The sequence below is a fragment of the Peromyscus maniculatus genome, chromosome 1 (assembly GCF_049852395.1).
Source record: "Peromyscus maniculatus bairdii isolate BWxNUB_F1_BW_parent chromosome 1, HU_Pman_BW_mat_3.1, whole genome shotgun sequence".
NCBI lineage: Eukaryota > Metazoa > Chordata > Mammalia > Rodentia > Cricetidae > Peromyscus > Peromyscus maniculatus.
The window spans coordinates 158,495,625-158,523,616 of record NC_134852.1 but is presented as its reverse complement, the minus strand read 5'-3'; the positions used below and the strand labels follow the sequence as shown (position 1 = coordinate 158,523,616).

Genomic DNA, 27,992 nt, shown 5'->3' with positions numbered 1-27,992 from the left:
TTCCCTAGCGAACAGTTTCTGAGGGTACCTGGGATCCCAGGACATTTGCATCACCCCTCACCTGCTTCAGCCCTCCTCTCAAGGTCTCTTTGTACCTTTACTCTAGTAACTCTAACAACTTCCTCACTGAGCCCCGAATCTGCCCCTCGCTGGAGAAGGAGCTTCTGACTTAGGGATAACTATTCTCCTGACTGCTCCTACTTTCCCATCTGACCGTCGGTCGTAGCCTTTCTTTTCTATCTCCGCATACCTTGCCCTCTTGCTTAGAAAGGATCTATTGCCACGCTCCCGTTGTGACCCCGTCCCCTCTTCACCCTTCAACTGTTGCACCTACTACTCTCCATCACACTCCGTTTTTCTATCTATACGCGGCCACAAGTTTGGAGGGTGCAGGTGACCAGCCACAGAGATGCGCCGGTGGAGGGCTGCTTGGGGCTCTGAGCCCAACACTTTCGGGCTCGCTCCGCCCTGTCCGACAGGCCTGCCTTTAGCCCCGCCTCCGCCCCACAGAGGCCCCGCCCAAGACTCGCCCCCACACAAGAACACGCCCACAGGCCAAAGTGGTCCCGCCCTCGGCCCGCCCCGCCCCGGCTCGGGCGGCCGGAGGACCCGGAGTGGAGGCTCCCGAGCCCGCCGCGGCGGCGACGATGTGGTTCTTTGCCCGGGACCCGGTCCGGGACTTCCCGTTCGAGCTGAGTCCGGAGCCCCCCGAGAGCGGCCCGCCCGGGCCTTGGGTCCTGCACCGCGGCCGTAAAAAGGTGAGGTACCGCGCTGCTCCGCAGGCCGCGGCCGACCTCGGCCTTTCCTAGTCTGTACGCCGGCACCGCTGCGTCGCGCCGGGCCTGACGTGGCCACCGAGGCTCCCGGCAACGGGCTTGGGAGCGGGGCGGGCAGTGACGACGTGGCGGGCGGAAGGACCGAGGGACGGACAATCGGACAGGACGGGGGTCACGTGAGCCTGGCCAGCTCCTGAAGAGCTGTCCTGGGGCGAGACCCGCTGGCGTCCCTTCGCTGCTCTGGAGACGGACTCGGAGCTGGTGAAGCCCAGGCAGGTTGCAGTGGTCACCTAGCCCGCGCCTCTCAGGCTGCTGTGTCCTCCACCAGGCCACAGGCAGCGCGGTGTCCATCTTCGTGTATGATGTGAAACCGGGAGCGGAAGAGCAGACCCAGGTGGCCAAAGCTGCCTTCAAACGCCTCAAAACTCTCCGGCACCCCAACATCCTGGCCTATATCGATGGGTTGGAGGTACCTGTCGCCCGATCTGCCCACCTCACTGTCCTCTGGCCCTCACTTTGTACCCAAGTGCTTCAACACCCTCAGATTTGGTATCTTCTCCACTACCTCTTTCCCGGTCATGTCCCTCATCTTCCCTTCCTCGTCGGGCACCGTGCCCTAATACCCTTTTCCTTATCCAGACAGAAAAGTGCCTCCACATCGTGACAGAGGCTGTGACCCCACTGGGAACGTACCTCAAGGCACGAGCAGAAGCGGGTGGCCTGAAGGAGCAGGAGCTGTCGTGGGGGCTGCACCAGATCGTGAAAGCCCTCAGCTTCCTGGTCAACGACTGCAACCTCATCCACAATAATGTCTGCATGGCCGCCGTCTTTGTGGACAGGGCTGGCGAGTGGAAGCTTGGGGGTCTGGACTACATGTACTCAGCCCAGGGCAACGGCGGGGTTCCACCCAGCAAGGGGATCCCTGAGCTTGAGCAGTATGACCCCCCGGAGCTGGCTGACAGCAGCAGCAGCAGCAGCAGCAGAGCACTCAAAGAGGAGTGGTGGGTAACTGAGATCATTTGCCTTCATCTGTCCTGCGGGAGGCCCCGGACTAGCGGGGAGGCCCCTGGCCTTTGCTGCCCGGCTGGCACGGGAACCAGCATCTCAGGAAGAGGGAAGCTGTGTGTTGGAGGCTCTCTGAGTTGGGGCTTCTTTGTTAAATGGGGCGAATGAAACAAACTGCTTGGGGCTGAGGGGTCAGTGCAGGGACACAGGCAGAGCCTGGGATGCAGTGGGTGCCTGGTACCTAAAGGGGAGCCCTGAACAGCTCTGGGTTACTGCTACAGGTCAGCAGACATGTGGCGCCTGGGCTGCCTCATCTGGGAAGTTTTCAATGGGTCCCTACCTCGGGCAGCTGCCCTGCGAAATCCTGGGAAGGTAAGTGTCCAGCTCCTGCCTACCTCATCTGGTCCAGGCCCTTGTCCCTTGCCAACCATCTCCCACCCTTTCCCTGACATGGAGCATTCTCCTGCAGATCCCCAAATCCCTGGTGACCCATTACTGCGAGCTGGTGGGAGCCAACCCCAAAGTCCGTCCCAACCCGGCTCGCTTCCTGCAGAACTGCCGGGCACCTGGTGGCTTCATGAGCAACCGTTTTGTGGAGACCAACCTCTTCCTGGAAGAGATTCAGGTGCGCTCCACTCTTCCCTGGGATTCTTTGTCATGGCCGCTCACCTATGTTTTGGTGTCTCTCAAATCTGCATTTGTGAAAACAAGCACAGGCAGGGGAGTTAGGTCCTTTGGGTGCGAACCCTGGCTTTGCCTCTTCTCCCCACGTGACGCTCCATGCCTGAAGTTCCACAGATCATAACGCCTCCTTTCCAGGAGCCTGGGGCAGAGTTTGCAAAGCACAGTCCTCCTTGGAGTCTGTGGGTGCCCTGGTTTAATTTCTATTGTGCTAAGACCCCATGACCAAAAGCAAGTTGTTGAGGAGAGTGTTTCATTGGCTTATGCAATCACAGTCCATACTGAAGGGAAGTCAGGGCAGGAACTCAAGCAGAGGCCATGGAAGAAGGCTGCTCACTGGCTTGCTGCAGTTAGCTTTTTAAATTTTTTTTTTAAGATTTATTTGTTTATTATGTGTACAATGTTCTGCCTACATGTATGCCTGCTGGCCAGAAGAGGGCACCAGATCTCATTACAGATGGTTGTGAGCCACCATGTGGTTGCTGGGAATTGAACTCAAGACCTCTGGAAGAGCAGTCGGTGCTCTTAACCTCTGAGCCATCTCTCCAGCCCCTGCAGTTAGCTTTTTTATTATAGCCTGGGACCACCTGCGCAAGAGTCACTGCCCACAGTGGGCCCTCCCACATCAATCATTAATCATGAAAATGCCCCTACAGGTAATCTGATGGAGGCATTTTCTCAGCTAAGGTTCCCTCTTCCCAGATGACAGAAAACTAACCAGCACAGTGGGAATTGGCTCTAGGACCCTTGAGAACTGGCAGATGCTCTAGTCCCTGATAAAGAATGTTATTGTATTGTTGGCATATCATTTCTGTCCTTCCATAACCCTGTGTGTATGTTTATATGCATGAGTAAGGAGGTGGACATGGCTATGTGCTAATGTGCAGAGGCCAGAGGAGGATATCAGGTGTCCTGCTCTATCCCCACATGACTCATTCCCATTACTCAGGGTCTTACTCAGCCTGGAGCCAGTGATTTCCAGTGATTCTTCTGTCTCCACCTCCATAGCACTGGAGTTGCAGGTGTGTGGGACTGTGCCCAGCTTCTTACATGGGCGTTAGGTATTTGAACCCAGGTCCTCATGTTTGCACAGAAATACTTTACCCACTGAGCCATTATCCCACCCCATCCTCCTGTGGTGTTTAAATTATCTGTAGCTAACTTATTAGCACCTTATATGATATATGTGATGTGTAAGTAGTTACTAAACTGTGATATTTGGGCAAATAATGGCAAGAAAAAGTAGCCTGTATGTGTGTGGTACAGACAGTGCCTTCTTTCCTGACATTTTGGTCTCTGATTGTTGAATCCACTCATGGAGGCAGACAGGGAGGGCTGCTACGGAGAGTTGAACTCACAGCAGATGCTTAATGACTGCCCTGTCACTCTAGCAACTCCTTACCTGAATTGTTACTCTGTTCCTCATGGGTGCCACACGAAGTGCTGGGGAGGGAGGAGAGTCAGACCTGCCCTCCAGGACTCAGCAAGGAGTAAACAGAACAGGTCCCCACCTTTGGGGCTCTCATTACAGGAGAGAGACAGGAAACGTTAATGAGAAAACCTATGCTCCCTGAGTAAGTGCTGGAGGGAGAATGACCGTGTGTTCTGAGGCCCCCCTCAGAGAAGAGAATTGGGATGGGACCTGAAAGACTCAAAGGCAGGAGCCATCTGGATGGTGACTTGGGGAAGATGGTCCCAGGAGAGAGAAGAGCACATGGGGAGGGGGCACCTCTGCCTCACCTCTGAATCTCAGCACCCATATCTGTTCAGGGGAGAGAGTCACAGCATCCACCAGCTCTTAGGGGCACCATAGTGACAAAGGACCGAGGCTCTGCTCTGACCCAGCTACACGCAGGGACACAGAGACTCAGGAGCTGGGCAGAGGCACCGACCTTGAAGGAGCAGAGTGCAGAGTTGGGGTAGGGCAGGAAGGACTTTATCTTTTTTTGAGGCAGGGTATCACTGTGTAGCCTTGGCTATCCTGGAATTCACTATGTAGACCAGGCTGGCCTCGAACTTGCAGAGATCATCCTGCCTCTGCCTTCCTGAGTATTGGGACTAAAGACATGCCCCACCCTTCCTGGAACCAGAGTTTTTTATTTTGAAGAAGCACCTGGAGTTGTTGAGCCCTGACGTCTCCTGGCCAGTGTGGGGGCAGCAGGAATGTTCTTACACAGAGTTCTCCTCACATGGCTGACTGTGCCAGGCCACCTGTTCCCTGAAGATGAGCTCTTTCTGCCTAACCCCCTAGGAGAGTGTGGGAGTTTGGTACCAGGGGCTCCTCTTCATGTTGGGTGGACTGTGAAGAGAACCCACTGTGACTCCCTGGAAGGGTGACCTTGGCTGTGATTTGGGCTCTTTGAACTTTACCCATTACCTTCCCAGTGCTGGGGTCAAAGCTTGCTTCCCCTGCTGGACTAAGCCACCTCGGCATTCCTCGTCTTCAGCCATGGTCCCTGGTTCTGGGCCAAGCTACCTCTGTGGGTTTGTGGGTTTTTCTTCTTCCTGAGGCAAGGCTTCACTATGTAGCCCAAGTTGGCCTTGAATCCTCAGTCCTGCCTTGGTCTCCTCAGTGTGGGGAAGGCATGTGCTGCTATGCCCAGCTCCTGGCCCTGGTACCCTTTACCCTCAGTGTCTTCTGTAATGGCGGAGTGACAGCATGTTTTGAAGTGTGCAAGGTTGCAGAGGCGTGCTGGCCACTTCTTAGCTGTGTGTCTTTAAACAAGCTCTCCTTTTGTCTGTGGCCTGCTGAGGGGACGCTATCCTGCCTCATGAAGTTGTGCGAGGGTTATTTGAGATGCTATGTGTAGAGGTTTTAGTTTTCAATATGTGCTTAGGAAATTTGTGTTGTGGGTATTACAGCCTCAGGTGGGGGTATTAGGAAGACTGATGGACTGTTGAGCCTGTCTGGGCCCAGGTCTGGTGGCAGACTGTGCCTGTTCCTGGACTTTTTCTATGGTTCTCCAGAAACTCGACCCAGTGTGCCCAACCAGGCCAAGGCAAGGAGCCAAGTGCAATCCTTCCTGCTTTGAGCCTCAGTTTCCTCATGTGGGTTGTTGTGAACTGCAGAGGGCGTGCTGATGAGGGGTTTCATCTACAGTGGTTGCCTACCTTACAGGTATAGCAACCTGACAGGGATAGCAAGGATGGTCACTAGGAGACGCTGGCTGTGTGCCAGCCACTGGGTCTAACTGTATAGCCTAGGCTGGCCTTGAACTCACTCTGTGGTCTCAGCTGGCCTCCAGCTCTAGGTCTTCCTGCCTTAGCCTCTTCAGTGCTGGCATCACAGTGTGGATGGTCAGACCTGGCTGCTGGCATGTTTATGAACATTTCCTGGTCGAATCAGTGGTAGAGTTGTTAGGGCCATTTTACAGGTGGAGAGGCTGCCCCTGAGCGCCCCTTAAGTGGAGAGCTGGGCTCCATAGCATTGCCCCGTTCCTCCAGGCTGGGGTGGCCCTCACCCTCACTTGAGTCTGGAGTGTGCATGGTGAGGCTGTTTGTCCCCCGACCCTGTCTTTGCTCCCCCAGATCAAAGAGCCAGCTGAGAAGCAGAAGTTCTTCCAAGAGCTGAGCAAGAGTCTGGACTCGTTTCCTGAAGATTTCTGTCGGCACAAGGTGCTGCCCCAGCTCCTGACCGCCTTCGAGTTTGGCAATGCTGGGGCTGTGGTCCTCACACCCCTCTTCAAGGTAAAGGGGGCCAGGGACTGTGGGACCCAGAGCCCTGGATGGATATGGCTCTGGGTGAGCAGCACATTCAGGGTAAACGCAAGCCCAGGGTCCTCAGGACTTAGCGGGCCAGGGCCACCTGACCAGTGGTGGGAGGCTGGGGACTTCCAGCCCTTGGGAGGACAGTCCCTGTGCTCCAGAGCTGTGCTGATAGAACCCTTGCTTCAGAGCCTTCCTCCTCCTCTAAGTCCCCCGCCATCACCTCATTCCTAGCCTGGAAGCCAGCAGTGAGCTCAGACAAGTTGAGGGAGCCCTGAGAAGTTGCCCTAGCCCTGTGGATGTGGCCAAGCCCTTCTTCTGCTCCTTCCTCAGGTGGGGAAATTCCTCAGTGCTGAAGAGTACCAGCAGAAGATCATCCCCGTGGTGGTGAAGATGTTCTCATCCACTGACCGTGCCATGCGCATCCGCCTCCTCCAGCAGGTAGAGGTCTCAGCCAGCTTCTGCCCAGGTCCTCCTCCCAGACCCTATCCTGGTTCCAGTCACCCCCAGTCTTAGACAGGTGAATCCCAGAAACCCTTACCATGAATGTTACAGAGGTGAAGGGCCCGGAAAGCTCTTGGGAAGTGGAGCTGGTCCCAGGGCTTCTTGTAGCCTTGGGACTCTCCAGACTCAGTCACTTAGGTCCTCTTCCTGTAGAGCAGGACATGGTTTCTCCTGTCAGCCCCAGGACAGCTGGAGCAACAAATTGTTAGCCTCTATGTTAGAAGGTTCTTAGGAGCCAGAGAGAACTGGTGACTCCCAGGCACCGGGGCCATCCCTGTCCAACTGTCAAAAGCACTTTCCTCCTGAGGACATGCACATGAGCTGGGCTCAGGAGGCTACCTGGTGGCCAGTGTCTGCACTGGACCACCCAAAGCCAGAGTGGCCCCGTGACTTTGGTGAGGATGCAGCCATCTTCTCATGCCCCACCCTGGGCCACAGATGGAGCAGTTCATCCAATACCTCGATGAGCCTACAGTCAACACCCAGATCTTCCCCCATGTCGTGCATGGCTTCCTGGACACCAACCCTGCCATCCGGGAGCAGACAGTCAAGGTGGGTGGAGTCAGGCCTGCAGTGGCCATCTCTTGGCTCCCAAGATAGGGAAGCGGCTCTCTCCGGAACACAGGCCTTGGTTTGAGACGGTGGGTGTGGTGGGAGGGTCCAGATGCATGCATGCTGCCAATCCAGTCCCTGGGTACAGCTCTGAAAGTGGGGAGGATCTGGGGGACTCTCAGCTGACGCTGAGCAGCTCCCAGGGCCTGCCTGGCCCCATTACTGGGACACAGCCCACACAGACAGCATGTCCTTCTGTCCTTGAATGGGACAGACAGTGGGCCTGGCAGATGATACACGGGTGACGTGTATTTCATCAGAAAGGGAAAGGGGAGTATAGGCAGGAGGGTTTGTAACTTTAAATATGTGAGTACCTAGCAGCCAATATGGCAATACCTGTAATGCAGTACCTGCAATGCCTGTGACACCAACACTCAGGGGCAGAGGCAACACTCATAAGCTGGCTGTGAGTTGTAGGCCAGCCTAGTGTCCATAGCGTGTTTCAGGCCAGTCAGAGATATATCAAGACCTTGTCTCAGAAGACCTTCCTTCTCCTCCCAAAAAGACTGCCCTGCTGAAAGCCACAGCCCACTGGTGGCCTGAGCACTCTCCCAGGAGTCCATTCTCGCTCACAATACCTTCTGTCCCCTCCGCTCCACAGTCCATGCTGCTCTTGGCCCCAAAGCTGAACGAGACCAACCTCAACGTGGAGCTGATGAAGCACTTTGCAAGGCTGCAAGCCAAGGATGACCAGGGCCCCATCCGCTGCAACACCACGGTCTGCTTGGGCAAAATCGGCTCCTACCTCAGTGCTAGTGTGAGTGTCCTGGAGAGCTGTGGAAGGATAGCAGCCTCCTTTTAGGCTACAAGGCCTGTGTGTATGTGGGTCCTCATTGTTCCAGAGACTCAGCCCTGGAGCACCGTGAGACCTAATGCCTGGGCTTCTCGAAGTGGAGTTAGCCATAGAGCACACAGTCAGGTGATGGATCTGGGTTCTGAACCCAGGTCTGCTTGATTCCAAGTCTTCACACATCACCTCAGCCGAGGTCTATAAACTTGAACTTCTGCCAGGCCTGGATACTTAACAAGAATGAATGAAAACTGGGCATGGTGGTGCATGCCTTTAGTCCCAGCACTAGGGAGGCAGAGTCAGGTGGGTCTCTCTAAGTTTGAGGCCAACCTGGTCTACAGAGTGAGATCCAGGACAGTTAAGGCTACACACAGAAACCCTGTCTCAGAAAACCAAAATAATAATAATAAAAGAAGAGAATACAAATATGTACCTAGGCTTCTCTTGGATCACTGGGTTCCACACTGCCTCAAGGTGTAGGGCTAGAGCCCTCTTCTTTTAAATTATGAGTGATACGTTCACATTTTCAGACCTTGGGTCCAGTGGATGGCCCCTGTCCTGGGAAGTAAGGTCTGGTAGTTGGGGCCCCTTGTTGATTCTGTACATTGAAGCATCCTTTCCCTTTTCAATCTTGGCTCTCAGACTAGACACAGGGTCCTCACCTCTGCCTTCAGCCGGGCCACTAAGGACCCGTTTGCGCCGTCCCGGGTTGCGGGTGTCCTGGGCTTTGCAGCCACACACAATCTCTATTCGATGGATGACTGCGCCCACAAGATCCTGCCTGTGCTCTGCGGCCTTACTGTGGACCCTGAGAAGTCTGTGCGGGACCAGGTAGGGCACAGCCAAGGCAGACCCCAGGGCTGGGCTCAGGGATAGCCAGTCTCCCAGAGGCCTGGCAATCCCTTGGAGTCCTGGAGCACCCAACTTGGCTTCTTGCTACTCCACAGGCCTTTAAGACCATCCGAAGCTTCCTGTCCAAATTGGAGTCTGTGTCAGAGGATCCTACCCAACTGGCAGAAGTGGGTGAGTGGCCCACACTGTTCTCTTTCCCTTCGCTATGTCCTTTACTGTTCCCTGGTATGCCCATCCCATGGGAGCATCTGAAAGCTGGGAAACCCCAGCAAGCAGCTTCCTCTTCCCTAGTGGAGAGGACGGAGCCGACAGGGGAGGTTTGCTGTGGACCACCGTTGCAGAGCTGGCCTCTGTCCTCTCTCCATGAAGCCTGTGCTGCTTGCCTCTCGTTATCCAGAGAAGGATGTCCATGCAGCATCCAGCCCTGGAACAGGAGGAGCTGCAGCCAGCTGGGCAGGCTGGGCCGTGACCGGGGTGTCCTCACTCACCTCTAAGCTCATCCGTGCTCACCCCACGCCTCTGCCGTCTGAGGCCCCTGTACCCCAGAGACCAGGGCCAGAGGGTGAGTATCCCAGGCCCACTGCGTCAGCAGCTGAGGGCTGAGAGCTGCTATTGTCACGTAATGTAGTGACAGGAACGGAAAGGATGGGGGATGCTGGCCACTCCCCCTGGTTGGTACCCCTTCTCCTTCACTCTTTGCTGCTTGGCAACCTCTACCCCTCCCCGAGATCTCAGACTCTTTGTTCCCCAGGAAACCCTACTCCAGCCCCTGCCCCCGACACCCCGATGACCTCAGGCCAATGGGAGACACAGGAAGACGACAAGGAGGACACTGCAGAAGACAGTGCCACCGGTGACAGATGGGACGACGAGGACTGGGGCAGCTTAGAGGTGAGCGGGCTGAGGAGGTCTCACCAGGGAAGCCCAGCTCGACCACAGGCCACCCTTCAGGGGAGTGCACAGATTAGAGTCGGGCCTGCCCTCATCTGCACGGCCTCCTGGTAGGTGGCCTCACAGAATGGTCATGATAGATCAGCACCAGCCGCTGAGCCCCTATTCAACTTTCGGGTCCCCAAGAGCTGGGTCAGAAAGGAGGGGGTTGGTAGGTCTCAGAAACAATAAAAAACTGAAGCGTAGCCGGGTGGAGGTGGCTCACAATTTAATCCCAGCACTCAGGAGGCAGAGGCAGGCAGATCTCTGTGAGTTCGAGGCCAGCCTGGGCTACAGAACGAGATCCAGGACAGGCTCCAAAACTACATGAAGAAACCCTGTCTTGAAAAAACCAACTCTCCTCCAAAAAAACCAACCAAACAAAAAAAAAAAAAAACAAAAAACCAAAACCACAGGGCAGCTGAGCCGTGGCTAACTACTTGCCCTCTTGAGGGCAGAGAGTATCGCCGATCATGCCTTTCTCCTCCTCACCCCGCAGCAGGAAGCCGAGTCGGTGTTGGCCCAGCAGGATGACTGGAGTGTCAAGGGCCCAGGGAGCCGAGCTGGACAGGTGGGCTGGGTCAGGCAGGGGACATCTGTGGAGCGCTGTTTGGCTCTTCTTCTACCGGCCTACCTCTCTTCCCATTGTTTGCTCACAGGTCAGCCACCCAGAGCACAAACCTCTGGAGTCAGACTGGAACAGCTGGGAAGCCGAGGGCTCCTGGGAGCAGGGCTGGCAGGAGTCCAGTTCTGTGCAGCCACCCCCGGAAGGCACCCGGCTAGCCAGCGAGTATAACTGGGGTGGTGCGGAGCCCAGTGACCCCTTTGCTGCCCTGTCGGGTCGTCCCAGCACCCAGGTACTGGCCTGTGGAGAGCACAGCTAGGGGTGGTCTGCTGCTGGGAGCTGAGCCCCACTGTAGCCCCCATTTTCCTTTCAGCCCAGGCCAGACCCAGACTCCTGGGGTGAAGACAACTGGGAAGGCTTGGAGGCCGAGAGCAGTGAGTATTCCCCCCCCCAAGGGCTGGGGGAGCGGGTCTAGGGAGGGGGAGCGGGTCTGGGGAGGGCAGGGCTGGGAGCGGAGCGCGCTGGGACTGCTCAACCCAGTCATCCTCCCCTTCGACCCCAGGACAGGCGAAGGCAGAGCTGGCACGGAAAAAGCGTGAGGAGCGGCGGAGGGAAATGGAAGCCAAGCGGGCAGAGAAGAAGGCCACCAAGGGGCCCATGAAGCTGGGAGCCCGGAAACTGGACTGAAAACCCTACCCCCTAACCCCCCCCTCTACCCCGGGCACTTCCAATCACTGGAGAGCAGGCCTGGCGGATGTATTTATTGTACAAACCATGTGAGCCTGGTCACCAGGCCAGGCACATCTAGTGTACATAATCAGAGCCACAATAAATTCTATTTCACATCCTGGGTTCCAGCTCAGCCTAGCCCCTCCCAAGCAGTGGCTCCTGTGCTGCCATTCCAACCACTTTGGGATGTGAAGATAAATTTGCTTTGAAAGCCAAGAGTAAATTAAAGGGGCGGATCTGACTTCGCAGTTTCTAGGGATCATCCTCAGGGAGGAAAGCAGACAGCACTCTGCAGACAGGAGCACCCTTGGGTGTTGGGGCGCAGGAAGGAGATCTGTGGGCCCCAGAGGGCCCTTGGGTCCATCTCTGATTGGACAGGGATATACTTGTCTCCACTGTCAGTAGAAACTCCCTCGACGATCATCAGCAAGGTAGGTGCAGGCTAGTGCCGTCAGCGGCGGCGCTGAGGCACGCAGGCCCCGTGAGGGCGGCTGCGCGTGAAGCCAGCTTTGCAGACACAGCGGAAGGAGCCGCTGGTGTTCACACACCGCTCGCTCTTGCACAGCAGCCCCCGCTGGTTCAGCTCTCGGCACTCATCGATGTCTGCAAGGTGGGGTGACCATGCGGTCTTAGGTTAAGTCACAGTGTGGTGTCACCCAACTCCTGCTGGCTCTGCCCTTCTGTCCCCAACTCCTGCTCACCCACACAGCGGGCGCGGGAGGCGTCCAGCTGAAAGCCGCCCGGACACTCGCACACCGCCCCGCCTGGCCGCGGCACACAGCGGCCGCTCACACAGCGGCACTCATCTGAATCTTCTTCCGAGCTGTCCTCGTCTATGCGGGCCAGAAGAATACAGATATCAACACCGGCTCCCATTGATGGCCTCCAATCCACACCTCTGCTCCCTTGGCCGCACTAACCTCGCGGAGACTTCCCCAGTAACAGGGGGCTCGTGTCCCAGAAAGAATTGCTCTCACTCTGTGAAGTCGGGCACTGGGACCCTAGAAATAGGTAAAGAGTCAGGAACTCTATTCCAGTCCCTACCCCTCGTCCCTCAGGGGTAGCTCACCGGTGCCACGTGGCGGGCATGGTCTGCACTGGGTGCCCCAGCCACGGCCCTGGCGGCAGCAACAGTCATCAAAAGTGAGGGCAGGTCCGGTCAGGGGCCCCATACACATGCCATCCTCTCCTCGCTGGCCCCAGCACACTTCACGTCGCTCTGGGGTGTGCTCTGTGAACAAGACCCTCATCAGCAAGGAGGGAGGGCGGGACTGCCCACCTCGGTCCCATCCCACCTGCGGACTGTGGCCCGGGGGCATCACCCTGACAGGACTCAAAGTCAATCGGCCCAGGACGAAAGTCGCCCTCACCCGCCTGGCTCTCAGGGAGCTGGCAGTCGCGGCCGGAGAGCCCGGGCACCCAGGGTGGGTGACATTCGCAGCGGTAGGAGCCCGGGAGGTTGACGCAGCGGCCAGGGCGGCAAGCAGCCGGATCCTGGCACTCATCCACGTCTACGGGGCATGGGGGGGGGGGGGAGGTAATCACAGTTCAGTCTGGGCTCTGGCCCCTCCTGCTCCCCACGCTGATCCCCTGGGCCTCACCCATCTCCTCTGGGCTCAGACACTGGCGCTGCGTGGGGCTATACTCTGCGGGCGGCGTGCAGGCGCATCGGTAGCCGCCGCGCGTGTTCTCACACACTCCGTTCCTGCAGTTGGACTCATCTAAGCACTCATCCACGTCTGCGGGGAGAAAGAATGCTGGTGACGGGAGCGGCCCGGATCAGGGCGGCCGCTTCCCGGGCGTCACCCACTGCTGTGCGCACCCACACACTCCAGCAGGTTGCCGTCGTAGTAGAAGCCTTGCTTGCAGTAACACTCGTACCCGGGCTGCGTGTTCACACACTTGCCCTCTTTGCAGATCTCGGCCCCGAACAGTATGCACTCGTCGATGTCTGTGTGACCAAGGAGAGCGTGAGTGCCCAGGGGCAGGCCCCGGCCTGAGACACCTGGGCAGGGCTTAGGGGGAGTTGAACCCAAGGCAGATGACTGGCGGGGGATGCTGGGATCAAGCTGGTACAAGAAATGGGGTTTACCCAGCGAGTGGCAGACCCCACGGCACCCGGAAACCAAGCTTACCACGGTGGGCTGGAATGCCGTAGTTCATGATGTTGTTGTCCTGTGTGTAACCCTTTCCGTCAGGGCAGAGGCTGTGGAACTCAGCTGCAGGGCCAGAGAAGCCAGCGGGTCTGAGCGCAGGCCTGCTCTCTCCTCCTTTCCCAGCTACCCAGAGGGAAAGCCCTTTGGCTTCCCGATGAACAGGGGTGTGTTCCTCTGACCTGAGCTGTAGACCGGACAGGGGTAGATTTCGCAGTGGTCCCCCCAGCCAGCTCCCAGAGAGCAACAGCACTCTTGCTGTGTGACATTGGTGGCCAACACACTGTCACAGAACACGGTGTCGTCGAAGTTAAGGTAGCACTCCTTCTTGTGGTGCGGCTGCTCCACCTCTGGGGAGGGGGGTGACAGTTCAAGTTGATGGAGACAGTAGCTTCGGCCTGTCTGCTGTACCCCCAACCGCACCCACTTTCTCCTCCTAGTGAGAGGTCTAGCTCACCCCACTTCTCTCAGGCAAAGAGGATTTCTTCCTGTTCTGGGAATTCAGAAAGGTGGAACCAGGGCCCATCTCAGCCCAGCTGTAGCTCCGAGGATTAGCCAGGCTGAGGGAAGGGGAGGGTACTCACCCTCACACCCATGCTGGTCCTGGGTGAGTGTGTAGCCCTCATCACAGACACAGACATAGGAGCCCTGCAGGTTCTCACAGGCCCCGTGGGGCAGGCACAGCCCTGGGTCCTGGCTGCACTCGTCTATGTCTAGGAGAGCAGGAAACAGGAGCAAGCTCAGCTTTGCAGAGACCCAGCCCCTCTTTCCTGGGGTGTGCCCAGATGCCTTACACAGGCTCCGAACCTGAATTTCTCCTTTGGTTTTAAAGTGCACACAACACGTGTCCCCTTGGGTCTGTCTATGTGGGTAGGTTTGTGACACTCCCTGGTGTCAGTCTTGGTAAACCCTTAGGTCCTCCTGGCAATGAACTCCTGACTCAGTTGGCATTTGGAGACCTTCACACCCCTCACTACCTTCCTGTCCCATCACATATTTGCTAGTCTTTGAAGCAAGGCCTATGTTCTAAGCTAGTCTTGAACTTGAGATCCTCCTGCCTCAGCCTCCCATATAGGTGGAATGACAGATGAAGTCATCCAACTTGGCTCATCACTCTGCTGCTCCTCCCAAAATTTTGCTCAAGACCTAGTCTTTCCCTCTCCTCTAAGACACACAATGAGAACTTTGCAACCAGTTCTTGGGGTAAAATCCCACCCACAGCCCCTGCTGAGAGACCTCTTCCCACCCACAGCCCCTGCTGAGAGACCCCTTCCCACCCACAGCCCCTGCTGAGAGACCCCTTCCCACCCACAGCCCCTGCTGAGAGACCCCTTCCCACCCACAGCCCCTGCTGAGAGACCCCTTCCCACCCACAGCCCCTGCTGAGAGACCCCTTAGCTTCAAGTCCCAGCTCCATAGCCATCTCCCTTTAAGTAACTTCCCGGCACCTTTCCCCTGAACCTGAGACTCATTTCCACGCTCCCCTCAACTGAGGAGCCCCAGGTTACTGCTGAGATATCTAGTACAGCACTTGGCAAACAGGGTCTGCAGGCATCACTTGGTGGTGACCTACATGCAGAAGAGTTGATGGGTCGGACTACTCCATCTGTAAAGAGCTCAGCAGAGGGGATGGAGATGGCTCCGCCCTAAGGGCACTGGCCGCTCTTCCACATGACCCGGCACCCACTGTCCACTCACAACCACCTGCAGCTCCAACGCCCTCTTCTGGCCTCCGTGAACACTGTATGCATGTGGTGCCCAGACATAGTTCAGGCAAACACATATACACATAAAACAAGAGTAAATGAAATCTCAAAAATAAACAAACAAACAAACAAAAAGCTGACAGAAACTGGAATGTAGTAGGCAACACTCAGAGGCATGATCCTTGTTACCGAACAAACAAGAGCTAGATAGATTGATGGATGGACAGATGGACGAATGGAAAGACTACAGAAAGGCTACACCGTGTCAGATCACACTGCCCGACACCCCTTTGTGAGCTCTCGGCCAACTCCGCATACCTTGGCACTTCCTGCCGCCCACCAGACGATGTCCCTGGGGACAAAGACATCTGTAGGAACCATTGGTATTGATGCAGTCACCCCCAATGCAGGCCGCAGGGAAGTCACATTCATCAATGTCTGTGGAGACCAGGGTTTGGAGAATCTCAGGGGGGTTGACCCCATATACACAGCCTGGAGCTATCAGAGTTCCCTACTCTGAGAGCCCTGGGTCACTCCCACACCCCCAAACCACCACTGGGATCTGGATGGGGACTGGACCTGGGCAGTGGAGATCCTGGGGTAGGTAGGAACAGGCCAGCGCCCAGGCTCTAGGACCCCTCACCCTCACAATGGCTCCGGTCCCTGGACAGATGATAGCCAGAGAGGCACTGGCACTGGAAGGAGCCTGGAGTGTTCGTACAGACGCCATTGTCGCACACATTCCCAGCCTCACACTCATCTTTGTCTGCAGGGCACAGAGGAGTGTCAGGGGCCCGGCCTGGAGGTGGTTTCCGGCTTCTGTTTTCCCTCTGCTGCCCATTTGTCTGGAGCACTAGAGCTGAGCCTCGGGGGCCCTCACCCCGCTCCCACACACAAACCATGCATGATGTCGGAGCCAAGTGCTCCCAGGATTCTTCAGCCATGTTTGATGCTAAGGAGCTCATGTCTTCCCAACCTTCTTCCACACTCACAGACGAGAGGTGTCCTCTCGTCTCTTACTGTTTAGGGCTCCAGCTTCTCAGATGGTGCTCTGCAAGCCCGGCCACCTTTCACTAGCCTACAATTCCTTTGCTCCCATCCCCTGATGCCCTTTCATCTGCCCCTGCCTCCCCTAGTCTCGGTGTCCATGAGGCTCTGTTAGATGCTCTCTCACCTAATGCTGCCTCGTTGGGTACGCAGGCTCACCTCCACTTCCCATAGCGCCGTAATCCACAACTGAGAGTTCCATGTGGGCAAGACTGCCAACCCACATCGCTCAACTTCTCAGTTCAGCATCTCTGGCTGCGAGACCCAAATAGACCTCCCGACCCAGCTTATCTACCGTGGACAGGCTCAGCACCTTCTCTCTCAAGGGGCCTATCCCAGTGAACAGCATCCCCCATGGAGTCACCAAAGCAGACTCTGGGAGGGGCCATCACTCCCCTGTCTCCTTGACCTTGACTACCCTAGCCAAAGCTGTTCTAATATCACAGCATCCCATGGCCACTCCAGGCCACCAATCTCATTTCATCTGACCACCAAGCATGCTGTTCTCTTGTCCTTTGCTTAGCTAATTCCTGCGGTCCTTTAGAGAGACTCAGGCCGCCTTCCTTCAGCTCCTGGCCCTGCAGTAGACAAGCCTGTCAAGTTGCCCAGTTTCTCTGAATTCCTGCCTCCAGCCTGCTTTTCTGGTCCATAATGAACATTACCACAGGGAAGAGGACTAATGATCCCTCAGTCTGACACCTTTTTTTTCCTTCACATTAACAAGATTTGCAAGCAAAAGTTTCAATCCTCATCTCTTAAGAGGTAAGAGATGGCTCAATAGTTAAGGGCATTTGTTGCTCATACACAGGGCTGGGGTTGGATTTCCAGCACCCACTTGGCAGCTCACGGAGGCCAATAATTTGACTACCAGAAGGTCTGGTCCCCCCTTTTGGCTTCCGAGGGCACCAGGTATGTACGTGGTGCACATACATGCAACAAGTAAAACAGTCATCTACATTAAAAAAAAAATCCACTCTCCAAATCCCAGCTGCTTGGCTGAGGACATCAGCCATTGTCTGCGGAGCATGCTGGAGCTCACCCACGCAACTCCGGCCGTCTGGAGCGGGCTCGTATCCCTGGGCGCACGTGCAACGGAAGGAACCAGGAAGGTTCTCGCACCATCCGGGAGAGCAGGGGCTGCCCTCGGAGCACTCGTTGATATCTGCAGGAATGAGCACTAGCGTCACCCAGTGCCCTACACCAATTTGCAAGCTGCTAAGGGTGAGGCTCCCCTCTCCAGGGCTAGGGGAGGGGCTCTACTCCCAGGAGGCCCGCCCCCCGCGTGGAGTCTGAACCGCCCTCACCACGACAGGCCCCGCCCCCCTGGCTGCGATAGCCGGGCTGGCAGGCGATGCACTTAAAGCTGCCAGGTTTGTTTTCACATTTGCCATCGGGGCAGGTGCTAGGGTCGCGACACTCGTCGATGTCTGCACGGAAGGGAAAAGGAAGAGGACAGGTCTGGGGACAACATGGCTGGTCCGGTGCTCAACATGACAGGGCCTCCCTCTGTCACAAATCAAGGCAAAATGGACCGGTTTGGGATTTCCTGACTCCCGCCTGAGAGGACCATAGATGGGTGCAGGCCTCCCGGCCCCATCCTAGGTCGAGGGACAGTTACAAAGCCCGCTTTCATCTGGACGGGTACCCCACCTTCACACACGGGCGGTCGGGAGGCTTTGAGCCGGTAGCCGGGATAGCAGTTGCATTTATAGTGACCCGGGAAATTGATGCAGAAGCCGCCGTCGCCGCACAGGTGAGGCTTGGCGCACTCGTTCAGGTCTGAGCGAAGACAGGGCGTGCAATGGGCAAGGGGCGGGTGGTGGGAGCCGGCCCCACCCAGTATCCCCAGGGTAGCCCGGGGTCGTCGGTGCTCACCCACGCACGAGCGTCCCCCTGCGCCCACGTGGAGGCGGTAGCCTCGGTTGCAGTGACAATTATAGGAGCCCCCAGTGTTCATGCAGATGCCTTTCCCGGGGCCACACGGCTCCGACTCGCACTCATTCACATCTGAAAGGACCGGCAGGCCAGGAGGAGACGTCAGAGGCAGGTTGAGAGCCCCTTCTATCCCCTGGGCCACCCGCCCCACTCCGCCTCCCACAGTCCCGCTTACCAACGCAGTAGCGGTGCTGCGGATGTGACCGGTAGCCCGGGTTGCAGTAGCAGGAGTAGTCGGAAGGGCCAGGCACACACTGTCCGTGGCCACAGATGTTCTGGTTCAATCGGCATTCATCCGTCTCTGCGGCATGGGTGTATCGGGTCAAGGGGCTGGTTAGGGAATACCTGCTTTTTGCCACACTCCAGGGGTAGATGCTTGACACCCCAGCCCCACTGCTCAGGAAAGCTTGGTCGCAGAGGGACCTCCAGCTTCTGCACATGGGTATTTGAATCCTAGGAGCTCCTGAACTTCGTCTCAAATGATCCCAGTGCCCTTCCTTGTTGCAGAAAGTCTCCAGATAGGACCCCCGTGTCCTTGCCATCCCTGCCACCTCTGTTACTTCTGTCCCTAACATTCCAAGAGCCTCCTGACCCACGTCACCTCAAATCAAACCACACCGGCTAAGTGCCCTACGTCCTTAATACACTTTCCCCAAGGGTCTCTGAGACAGCATCCTCCCAGTCACCCCGGCAGTTTAAACCTTGTAGTCTCAGGCTTATTAATGTCTTCTAGGCAGTGACTTCAGCTCCCCGTGTTCCAAGGACCTGGTAGAGGAGCCCAGCTCGTGCCAGAGCTCTGTCCAGATGATCAGACGGAGGACCCTCCTCACCCTCTTGTTCCTAAGCTCCATCTCCTCCTCTCCCCCTTTGACCCGGCCTTTCCCAGGAAGCCCAGGGTGAGGATGAGAGCTGTTCTGCCTAAACCAGACCTGACCAGCCACCATTTGCAGGCTGCTCTCGGCCTGGAGTACCTCTCCACAGGCTTCCTTGCTCTCCTCCCAGGTACCTGTCCTCCACATCCTCACAATCCCCAGGGCGCAGTCACCTTCCACCCGAGCCCTCATCTCAGGAGCTCATCTTGACTCAGGGTTTCAGTCAAGTTTAATGACTGTGGCTTTGGAATCCATGTCACAGCTTGATATGGCTCCACTGTGACCCGGGACACATGGTTAAACCTCTCTGAGCCACAGCTCTTTTTCATCTGGAAATGAGGCAAGCATTTGTTCCCTTCAGAATACGAGAAAGTGAAATGGTGTTCGGTTTGTGAAGCTCTTCATGTAGAGCCTGGCAGAGACTGCTCAGTCTGCGCTGGCAATTATTATAATGCTCAAGTCCTTGCAGAAACTTCTCCCAGCCTCTGGCATCAGACCCAAGCCTGTTTGTTATGGTGGCTCCATGAACTGGCCTTCCCCTGGTTCTCTGTGGTTTCTCCCTCCTCCACCAATGATTCATACTTTTCTACACCTTTGCCCAGACTTAACTTCTCTGGAATGTTCTCTCTCTCTCTCTCTCTCTCTCTCTCTCTCTCTCTCTCTCTCTCTCTTGGTTTATTGAGACAGGGTTTTTCAGTGTAACAACCCTGACTGTCCTGGAACTCACTATGTAGACCGGGCTGGCTTCAAACTCACAGAGATCTCTGTCTCTGTCTCTGCATCCTGAGTGCTGGGATTAAAGGTGTGTGCCACCACCTCCTGGCTGGATTGTTCTTTTTATGAATCTGCATGTCCCTCTCCGCTTTTCTTGAATGTCTAGCAATCTTTAAAATGTTACACACACACACACACACACACACACACACACACACACACACACACACACGTTCACACTCCCCAATCTCTTATTGCTACCTAAAGTCACAACCTTCAGACTTTCAGTCTTCTCTCACTTATCTTTTCATAGCATTTATGAAAGATGCTGGACTTTAGTTATTGATCTGCTTTGGAGGTCTCACACGATCGTCCAGTCCAGACTGACCTTGGACTTTAGGCAATTCTGCCTTCACCTCCCGAGTATTAGGATTGCAGGTGTGAGCCACCACACCTGGCTCCATCATTTGCTTTGCTTGCGGTTTATTTGGGAGGCACGTAGTAGGTGCTCAATACATAGGAGCTGAATGGTGAATACTCTGGGATTGAGCTGAGCATCATACTAGCAGGCCCCCTGGAACTTCCCAGCTCCCAGGTCAGGGCAAGTGCTAACCCGTTAGCCTAGGAAGTGACGGAAGGAGGGAGCCTAAGCTGATGTGAAGCTTATCCAGAACGTGGCCCAGCTGGCAGGCCTTACCTGTGACCTGAGTCGGGGCGATCTCCACCGCACTTCTGGACGGGGGCAAGTCTGGCAGGAACCGGTGCAAGGTGGGCGGGGAGGGGCGAGAGATCAGCTCTGCAAGCAGAAGGAGGGGCTTTTCAGAGAGCAAGGCTGGTGACTGAGCCTCCTACCCCCTGCAGGCCACACCCAAGCTCCACTACTCCGTGCTCACAGGAGCCCCCCCCCCCCCAGAACTGCCTTCACTTGCAGTGCTGAGCTCACCTGGGTAAGGCCGGGCAGGTGAGGTGGTGGCAATGGGGTGACTCTGCTGTACTGAGCGCTCCTCACTCACTGGCTGTGGTTGACAGCAATATAAGCCCTCCCTGCTTCCTCTGGCTCCCCACCCCCTCCACCTGGCCTCCTGTACTCACTGGGTCCATGGTCACTCCTAAAAGAGAAGATGAGATATTAAATGTCAGGATGGGAGGTCAAGATCAAGGAGCAACAGCTGGGGCTGTATGACTAGGGTAGATCTCCGAGAGTTCAAAAGTCATGCCTTTGGGTCAAGGGTCAACGCTTAGATCCTGGGATTATGGTATGTTTGCTTTAGTGGTCATGTCTAGAGAGCAATGGTTGAGCTAGGTTTGTTTTTTTGTTTTGTTTTGTTTGTTTGTTTTCCAGACAAGGTCTCTCTGTGTAACAGTCCTGGCTGTCCCGGAACTCACTCTGTAGACCAGGCTGGCCTCGAACTCACAGAGATCCACCTGCCTCTGCCTCCCAAGTGCTGGAATTACAGGCATGTGCTACCACCTCCTGGCATTGAGCTAGTCTAGGAAGTGATAGCTCATGGTCAAATCGAGGCTGAGGGTAAGAGGTAAGTTCTGGGGTCAGTGGTTTGGGCTAGGGATTTAAACCTTACAACAGTGGTTCTCAACCCTCCTAATACTATGACCACCCCCCGCCCCACTTTTTGAGACAAGGTTTCTCTGTAGCTTTGGAGCCTGTCCTGGAACTGGCTCTGTAGCCCAGGCTGGCCTCGAACTCACAGAGATCCGCCTGTCTCTGCCTCTCGAGTGCTGGGATTAAAGGAATGAGCCACCAACGCCTGGCATTACTGTGACCCTTTAATACAGTTCCTCATGCTGTGGTGACCCCCCCTCCATGACAAAATTATTTCCTTGCTACTTCATAACTGTAATTTTGCTACTGTTATGAATCATAACATGTAAATATCTGATATGTGACCCCCAAAATGATCAGGACCCACAGGTTGAGAACCACCGCCTTGGACAGTTAGGCTGTGAGTCTTATCTGTGGATCTGGAGTCACTGGATCAGGCCAGACCTCTCTCTTCCTCTGTGTCTTCAGGTGGCGGTGCTCTGCTGGGGCTTTCAGGGAGCTGCTGGGGTTTGGGTGGTCCGTCGGGGTGCAGGAAAAGGGAAAAGTCGCTTTCACCCTGGATGGTGAGCGTCTGGTGGGAGGTGAGGATATGGTACCCCTTCCCAGCTGGGCAGATTTCCTTGAAGGCTGCTGTGGTCAAGATGTGGACACAGCAAGTGAATTCCTGGGCAGGCACACAGCTCATCCCCCCACATTACCTACCCCATGCGCCTGACTGACCTGTGCCGTCTGCTGGACAGCGCTGGCAGCGTGCCCCCCACGCTTTACCCACACTGCAGCAGCAGAGTTGGCGAGTGAGGCGTGTGGTCAGAGGATGCTGGCATTGGTGTTCGGTGCTCACCAGGCGGAAACACAGGCTTTTCTCCTCTGGTTTGTCGGCTGCAGGGGTGGTAGTGAGGGCAGGACCTGAACATTGTCCCCTCTCAGCCCAGTTGCTCCAGACTCTGCCTCTCTGGTTCAGTCAACTCTCGAGCCATAGGTGGCCCTGAATTCTTGTGACTTCCTGACACCTTTGTGACCTCTGACTCCTGATTCGAGTTCTGAATTTCATTTGTTCTCCTCATCAAACCAGTGATTTATAGGACCCTGATTTCATCCGACCTCTTGTGAGCTCTAACCTCAAGCTTTCATGTGACTCACTGATTCTATCCGCTCTGGGCCTTGTTGCTTCTGCTATCAGCCCTTAACCCACTCTGACTTCTTGTGACCTCCGACTCCGTCTGGTTGGAGCTGTGCCCCTCCCATCCATGCCTTGTGGGTTCCCAGGACCAGGAGACCAAGTCTCACCAATGCACTGTGTCCGTGAGGGGCCCAGGCTATGACCCGGTGGGCAGACGCAGCGATAAGAGCCAGGGTTGTTGAGGCAGTCTCCATGGCGACACATGCCGGGCATTGCACATTCATTGATGTCTGTGATAGCAGTTTGATCGTTGCAGCTGGGGCCATGAGGTGCCCGCAAGCTGCTCCATACTCTTCAGGCTTCTGCTTTAGTTAGAGTTCCCTCTCTCTCACTTTGGGACACCACCCCACCGTGACCACCTGCCCACCCCACAGTCCAGACTCTCCAGCTGACCATACCCTGGCAATGGGTGCTGTTGAGCCTCTTGTAGCCCTGGGGGCAGTCAGCACCCACCTCCCCACGTACAGGTCCCGGCTTCTGCACCCCTGTATCTGCAGAGAAAGGACAGACACAATAGCAACAAGGAGAGGAAATACTGGGGCTCTGCAGGGGGGAAGAGAGGGAGGGCTCTTGGGAGGAAAGAGATCATCCGGTGGGCATAGGGCTGGAGAAGCCTGTGCAGGGACGCGGGGGAAGATCGCTGGGTCACCCTAAGGGAGATACCGCCGAGCCAGGCACTCACACTGGAGCTGTGGGCACTTGTGACACTTGCTTTGTCCCCAGGCAGTACCGATGCTCCCACAGCAATCTTCCTGCTTGGTGAGGCCGGGCAAAGGGTTGCTGCCACACTAGAGAGAGGGATGTGGGGAGTAATCAGAGCGCCCCGCCCCCACTTGCCTCCCTCCCGAAGCCCCTTTGCTTTTTTCCAGCCCTAACCTGTGACACTCAGTTGCATGCTGTCCTGATAGGAAGGGTGACCCTGAGATGGAAGGATTGCTCTTCTGGAATTGCGGGTTTACTCACGGGCTGCTTGGGCAGTGTATCCTGGAAGCAGCGGCCCAGTGGCTTTTGGGTGGGCGGCCTCGGGTGAGGGGGCTTGGGATGCGGCAGCAGGAGCTGGGAGGAGGCTGGGCTCTCTGCATTCGGCCCCTCTATGCGGTGCACCTGAACGGAAGCTTCAGGAGGGTGATGGACACGCACGTTCACCACGGGGGGCGGAGCCTGCACTGGGGGGGCGGGGCGCAGTGGCCTCAGGGTTGTCCGGCTTCTGGAGGGTCTCGTCGCTGAGCTCCTCCAGGGCCTGACCCGCGCCCAGATCTAGCCACCCTTATTGCCTGCCCATTTCAGCACCCCCGGGTTGCCCGTCTCCTAGTACCTTCTGCTGAGATTTGTCCTGGCCCCAGGGGCACCAAGAAAGCTGCGTGTTGGGCAGGGGGTCCCTCCCCCGGCCCAGGAGGATCCGCGATCACCTGCACCGCGTAGATGGCGTGTTTGCTAGCCACAGACTCGCCTTCTGGAGCAAGGGGCGGCAGCGGGCCTGTGGACATGGCCCCAGTCCGGGCCAGTCCGGGGCCTGAGCTGCCGGTGCCGGCTCCAGTTCCTGCCGCAGGCACCTGGCAGAAGCGCCCCGTGAAGTCCGGGGGGCACAGGCACTGGTTTCGAGAGGAGCACTGGCCACCGTTCATACAGGGCAGAGGGCACACCACTGCGGAGGAGACAGGGGTCAGGGCCTGGTCGCTCTTCAGTCCCCAGGCCATCATCACCCACATCCTGGCTCAACTTCCTTCCACGTATGGGCTCTGCCCTAATTGGGAAGCTGACTTTTCTAACAGGTCACACACATGGAAATGGCCTTCTGTGGGTCACCAACACCTTTCTATCCGTGATGGATTCTGAAATCTTAAGTTCCAGGCTTAAATCCTGGTCATTGGCCCTTATGTCTCTGAGCAACTTCCCTGCCCATGCTTCTGGGCCCTCATCCACGGTGGCAATGTTCCCTTGAACAGATGCTTGGCCCAGTGTGGTACAGATCATAGAAGAAGTGAGAGCTAAAGCTCTCCCCTTAGTGCAGGTCTCAAGTCTGTCCCCTAGCTCATCCTCCCCTCCTCCCTCCATCTCCCTACCTACCCCAGCTCATACAGCTGCCAACGACTCGCCACGTCTAATCTTACCAGGATCTGGCCCAGGATACTGACAGGACTCAGGACCTCTCTCTGTCCAGCTGGGAGTTCTTGTCTGTTAAGCTCAGACTCCAGCCCTCCCAGTTACAGCCTCTGTAGTGTCCCCTGAGGTCATCTCCGACCCTTCTCGGGGTCTCTGGCTCTCCCCCCCTTGTCCACAACCCCAGTGTGACTGGAGAGACCTGCCTCAGGCAAAGTTCTAGCAAAAAAGAACCCCACCCTTCACTCATCTTGTTGTTCTACTCCCTGTCTGAACATTTGAGGCCATGTTCCAGAACCTTCTCTCAGTCCAACTCCCTGTATTCTTCCCCTGCACACCTCTGGCCCAGAACCTGCCTACCCCTTACCAGTATTCTCACGGTTTTATCTCTTTCCTTTCCCTAGTCCAGAGTCCTTCACTGTTGCTGCATGTCCAGACCGGGCCCTTGTGGGCCCGGCTTCTCTTCTAGATAGGATTCTTCTCGCTCTCCACTCCCTGCCCAGCCTGGCTGGCACTTTCCTGAGCTGTGGTCATACCTGCCTCTCCCACTATGCAAGGTGTTTTGGAGGACAAGGCCTGGTGATCCTCAGCTCTGTGTTCCAGAGGAGGTACAAGGGTGAGGAAAAGACTTGTGTCTTGTGTCCCTGAGCTCCATCTCCAGCCCTCTCCTGCCTGTTCCAAGGCTGCTCCACTTTCTGGGGTGGGAAGGTGGCTGTGTCCTCACAGAGGGCAACCCTAACTCATTCCTGATCATCAGGGTGTACTCAGAGCATCCCAGACTAGCCCATCCCATCCTGCATCGTCTCCAGAGACCAGGCCTCAAGGGCAACAGAGGTGTGTCCCGGCCAGAGGAGGCAGGATCCTCTCCTTCCTGCCTTCCAGTGAGTCACCCACAGTGGTGAGAGTGACCTCTCAGTGACACCCTCCCACTGTGGCCCGGGCACTGAGCCTGGGGGATGTGGGCAGCATGGATAAAGACAGCAGCCTGCACAGGATGACCAGGCAGGGGGCCTGAGAGGCTGGTCACACATACACTCCCATGCACAGTCATCCCGTCACACACACACAGACTCATTCTGACACAAACACGGGCTTACTGTGTAAACACTCCCAGACAGTGACTGGAGACACACAGAACGCGAACTAATCTCAGTGGGCCATGCTAAAGTCTGTGCATGTCCCGGTACACACACACACACACACACACACACACACACACACCCCTCATGAGAACTGTGAAACACATGACGGGGACTCCTTTGGTCTGGAGCTGTGAGTAAACCAAGGAATTCTGAGAGGGGCTGTTTTCCTGGTACCATCCTGGGCATGGCCTAATTACCCTGTCCAGGAGGGTAATTACTGCTGGGACACCTCCCCCCTGGCCCGGCCCGCAGGGCTCCAGGGGAGGAGTCTTGAGCCCCAGGCCTTCTCTTTAAAGAGATGCTGAGGAAGGGGTGGGCTCTAAGCTGACCAGGAGGTCCCTCAGTCGTGGGGTGGAGGCAGCTCTGGGGCCTTTGAGATGTTTGGAGCTTATGAGTGATATATGAAATGGATTAGCTGATTTAAGACCCAAAACGATCCCCCTCCAGGCCTGTACCACTTCTTAACACCCCACTATTAGGCCTCAAAGCTTTTCCCCCCTAGACTTTGCCAACAACCAACTCCCTCACCAGAGTCCTGACCTTAGCTCCTCCTCCCAGAGAACACAGGTGTCTCCTTCCACCACGACAAACTACACAGTTTTAAAAGATGTCCGTTTCTTAGGGAAATGTTTACCTGCTTCTCTGGACTTCCTACCCCGGCTCTCATCTCTCCAACCCCGGTATGCTCCTTAGAACTGAGCACGTCCTAAGAAGCCTGCGTCATCCGGGACCCCAGTCCAAGCCTCAACCCTCAAGTCCAGGCTTCCATGCAGCCCCTCAACTCTGGCTCGCTCCTAAGGACTGCAGCCTCTCAAGCCCCTTGGCCCCCAGATCTCCGATCGCTGTACCCATCTCTTATGCCCAAATGATCCACTCTGCTTCCTGCCTGGTACTGCTCTTCCCTATGCCCCCAGCCAGCGCCCCCGGCCCTCACCCACGCGGAAGCCAGAGCCGGTGAGCGTGTCGGTACTGTGGCCGTTCTCTCCGATGAGCGTCATATTGGAGCCCTGCTGACAGCTGTCCCGACACTGGCCCTTCAGACAGGTCCGCTTGCAGATCACCGGCGCAAAGACCACCTTGAAGCGCTCGCGGGCCAGCGCCCCGCCCCCGCCCGTGCCCCGCTCACCGGCCGGCCCCCCCTTGGCCCCGCCGCCCGGGCCCAGCAGCGCCAGCAGCAGCAGCGCCAGCAGCCCCGATGTCCCGGCCCGGCGCATCGCAGGGGCCAGGCCGCGGGCAGCCCCTCGGGGCCCGGGCATCCGGGGCCGCACGACCCCGGGGAGGTGACGGGGGCAGGGGTGGGGGAGCCCGGGCTGGGGATCAAGAGCTGGGAGCCCGGGAGAGGGTTGCAGAGGGCAAAGCGGGGGTGGGGAGTGGGGGGGAGAAGCCGAGGCCGAGGGCAGGGAGGGGACAGCAGGAGCGGCCGGGATCCCCGCTGCGAGGGAGAGCGACGGAAGCCGCCCCGCGAGTAGAGCGAAGAAAACTTCCCTGGCCGGGAGAAACCCAGCCAGGCCCCGAACTGAGGCAGGAGCGAGGAGGCCGGAGCAAGTGGAGGCGGAGAGGAGGAGCGAGGGGAGAGGAAGGCCGGGCGGCCGGCCCGCTCCGCGCCTCCCCCTGGCCGGGCTCCTCTCCCGCGGCCGCCGGGAAGCAGGGAGCGCGCGGGGAGGACGCAGGGAGAAGTGAGCAGTTGTTTTCCCTGGCTGGAGCGCGCCGGCGGCGAGGGGGGCTGGGACGCTGGCCCCGGGCCAGGGAGACAGTTTTTTTTCCTTTCTCTCTCTTTCCCCCTGGTTCAAGCGTCGTCACTGCTGCGGGGAAAAGCGACGGTGTGCAGCAAGGAGGGCGCCGGCTGGAGTGGGGGTTGTCCCCCAGGTGCCCGCCCGGCGCGGGAACCGAGCTGGGTCCTTTCCAGAGTCCTCACCTGGGACTCGCGGGCCTGTCCCGCCAGATTCCTCCGGGCGGGGTGTGGAGGCCTGAGCACACCTCCCCACCTAGCTCCTTTCTCTCCCGGTCGAAACGGGGAAACCGAGGCAGATGGGCCTTGCTTGGAGGACCAGAGGCCTCTTAACTTTTGCCCATTGACCTTTGTACATGTAGGGGTCCTCGAAGCCCCGAAGTCATGGCTCCTTAATCCTTATCTTCTCTCGAAGGAAAGGATTTAAGTAGGAGCACCTTCTAGCCAGTGTTCACTGAGGCCCAAGAAAGAAGTCTGTCGGGTCAGGAAGAAGAGCAGAAAGAACAAAGCTAGAAGCCCAGCTTCCCTGCCAACCTCCCTTTTAGAGGGCTTCCTGGTGCCCACCCTGCCACCTCCCCCTCTCCCTTCGTCTGGCCTGGCTGGCGGCGCTGGCTCTGGGCCTCAGACACTCTGGAATCTCCAAGGTCTGAGCTCAGGGCCTGGCCCCCTTCCCAGGCTAACAGCCGAGAAGGGGGGTGCTACTT

At 56.9% G+C, this 27,992-nt stretch overlaps 2 protein-coding genes across 8 annotated transcripts; one reads left to right on the top strand and one right to left on the bottom strand.

The window, feature by feature from the left end:
- The first annotated feature begins 555 nt into the window (after positions 1 to 555).
- Scyl1 (SCY1 like pseudokinase 1) lies at positions 556 to 11,265 on the top strand. 4 transcript variants are annotated; one of them, XM_006980653.4, is made up of 17 exons: positions 556 to 758; positions 1,105 to 1,245; positions 1,416 to 1,777; positions 2,063 to 2,153; positions 2,251 to 2,406; positions 5,991 to 6,149; positions 6,501 to 6,608; positions 7,110 to 7,223; positions 7,885 to 8,040; positions 8,716 to 8,904; positions 9,021 to 9,096; positions 9,323 to 9,487; positions 9,677 to 9,816; positions 10,355 to 10,426; positions 10,515 to 10,712; positions 10,794 to 10,854; positions 10,983 to 11,265. In XM_006980653.4, exons 1-17 carry the CDS (start codon positions 648 to 650, stop codon positions 11,105 to 11,107), a joined length of 2,424 nt encoding a protein of 807 aa, XP_006980715.2. In that variant the 5' UTR covers positions 556 to 647; the 3' UTR covers positions 11,108 to 11,265. The 4 variants fall into 4 exon arrangements, with proteins under 4 accessions (XP_006980715.2, XP_076413609.1, XP_076413606.1 ...); XM_006980654.4 differs by having other exon boundaries at positions 558 to 758; positions 10,358 to 10,426; XM_076557494.1 differs by lacking the exon at positions 10,794 to 10,854 and having other exon boundaries at positions 557 to 758; positions 10,358 to 10,426; positions 10,983 to 11,081.
- Ltbp3 (latent transforming growth factor beta binding protein 3) lies at positions 11,167 to 27,248 on the bottom strand. 4 transcript variants are annotated; one of them, XM_006980656.4, is made up of 28 exons: positions 26,494 to 27,248; positions 23,633 to 23,962; positions 23,281 to 23,483; positions 23,000 to 23,105; positions 22,716 to 22,808; positions 22,425 to 22,547; positions 21,858 to 22,016; positions 21,582 to 21,767; positions 20,669 to 20,685; positions 20,520 to 20,592; positions 20,274 to 20,372; positions 18,166 to 18,291; positions 17,931 to 18,062; positions 17,706 to 17,834; positions 17,360 to 17,482; positions 17,095 to 17,217; positions 15,652 to 15,774; positions 15,327 to 15,446; positions 13,887 to 14,015; positions 13,485 to 13,652; positions 13,285 to 13,368; positions 12,972 to 13,100; positions 12,751 to 12,888; positions 12,520 to 12,660; positions 12,219 to 12,380; positions 12,070 to 12,150; positions 11,851 to 11,982; positions 11,167 to 11,752 (listed from the first exon to the last, which is right to left on the bottom strand). In XM_006980656.4, exons 1-28 carry the CDS (start codon positions 26,813 to 26,815, stop codon positions 11,601 to 11,603), a joined length of 3,903 nt encoding a protein of 1,300 aa, XP_006980718.2. In that variant the 5' UTR covers positions 26,816 to 27,248; the 3' UTR covers positions 11,167 to 11,600. The 4 variants fall into 4 exon arrangements, with proteins under 4 accessions (XP_006980718.2, XP_015854596.2, XP_006980719.2 ...); XM_015999110.3 differs by lacking the exon at positions 17,360 to 17,482 and having other exon boundaries at positions 26,494 to 26,922; XM_006980657.4 differs by lacking the exon at positions 12,520 to 12,660 and having other exon boundaries at positions 26,494 to 26,920.
- Between the last annotated feature and the right edge of the window lie 744 nt (positions 27,249 to 27,992).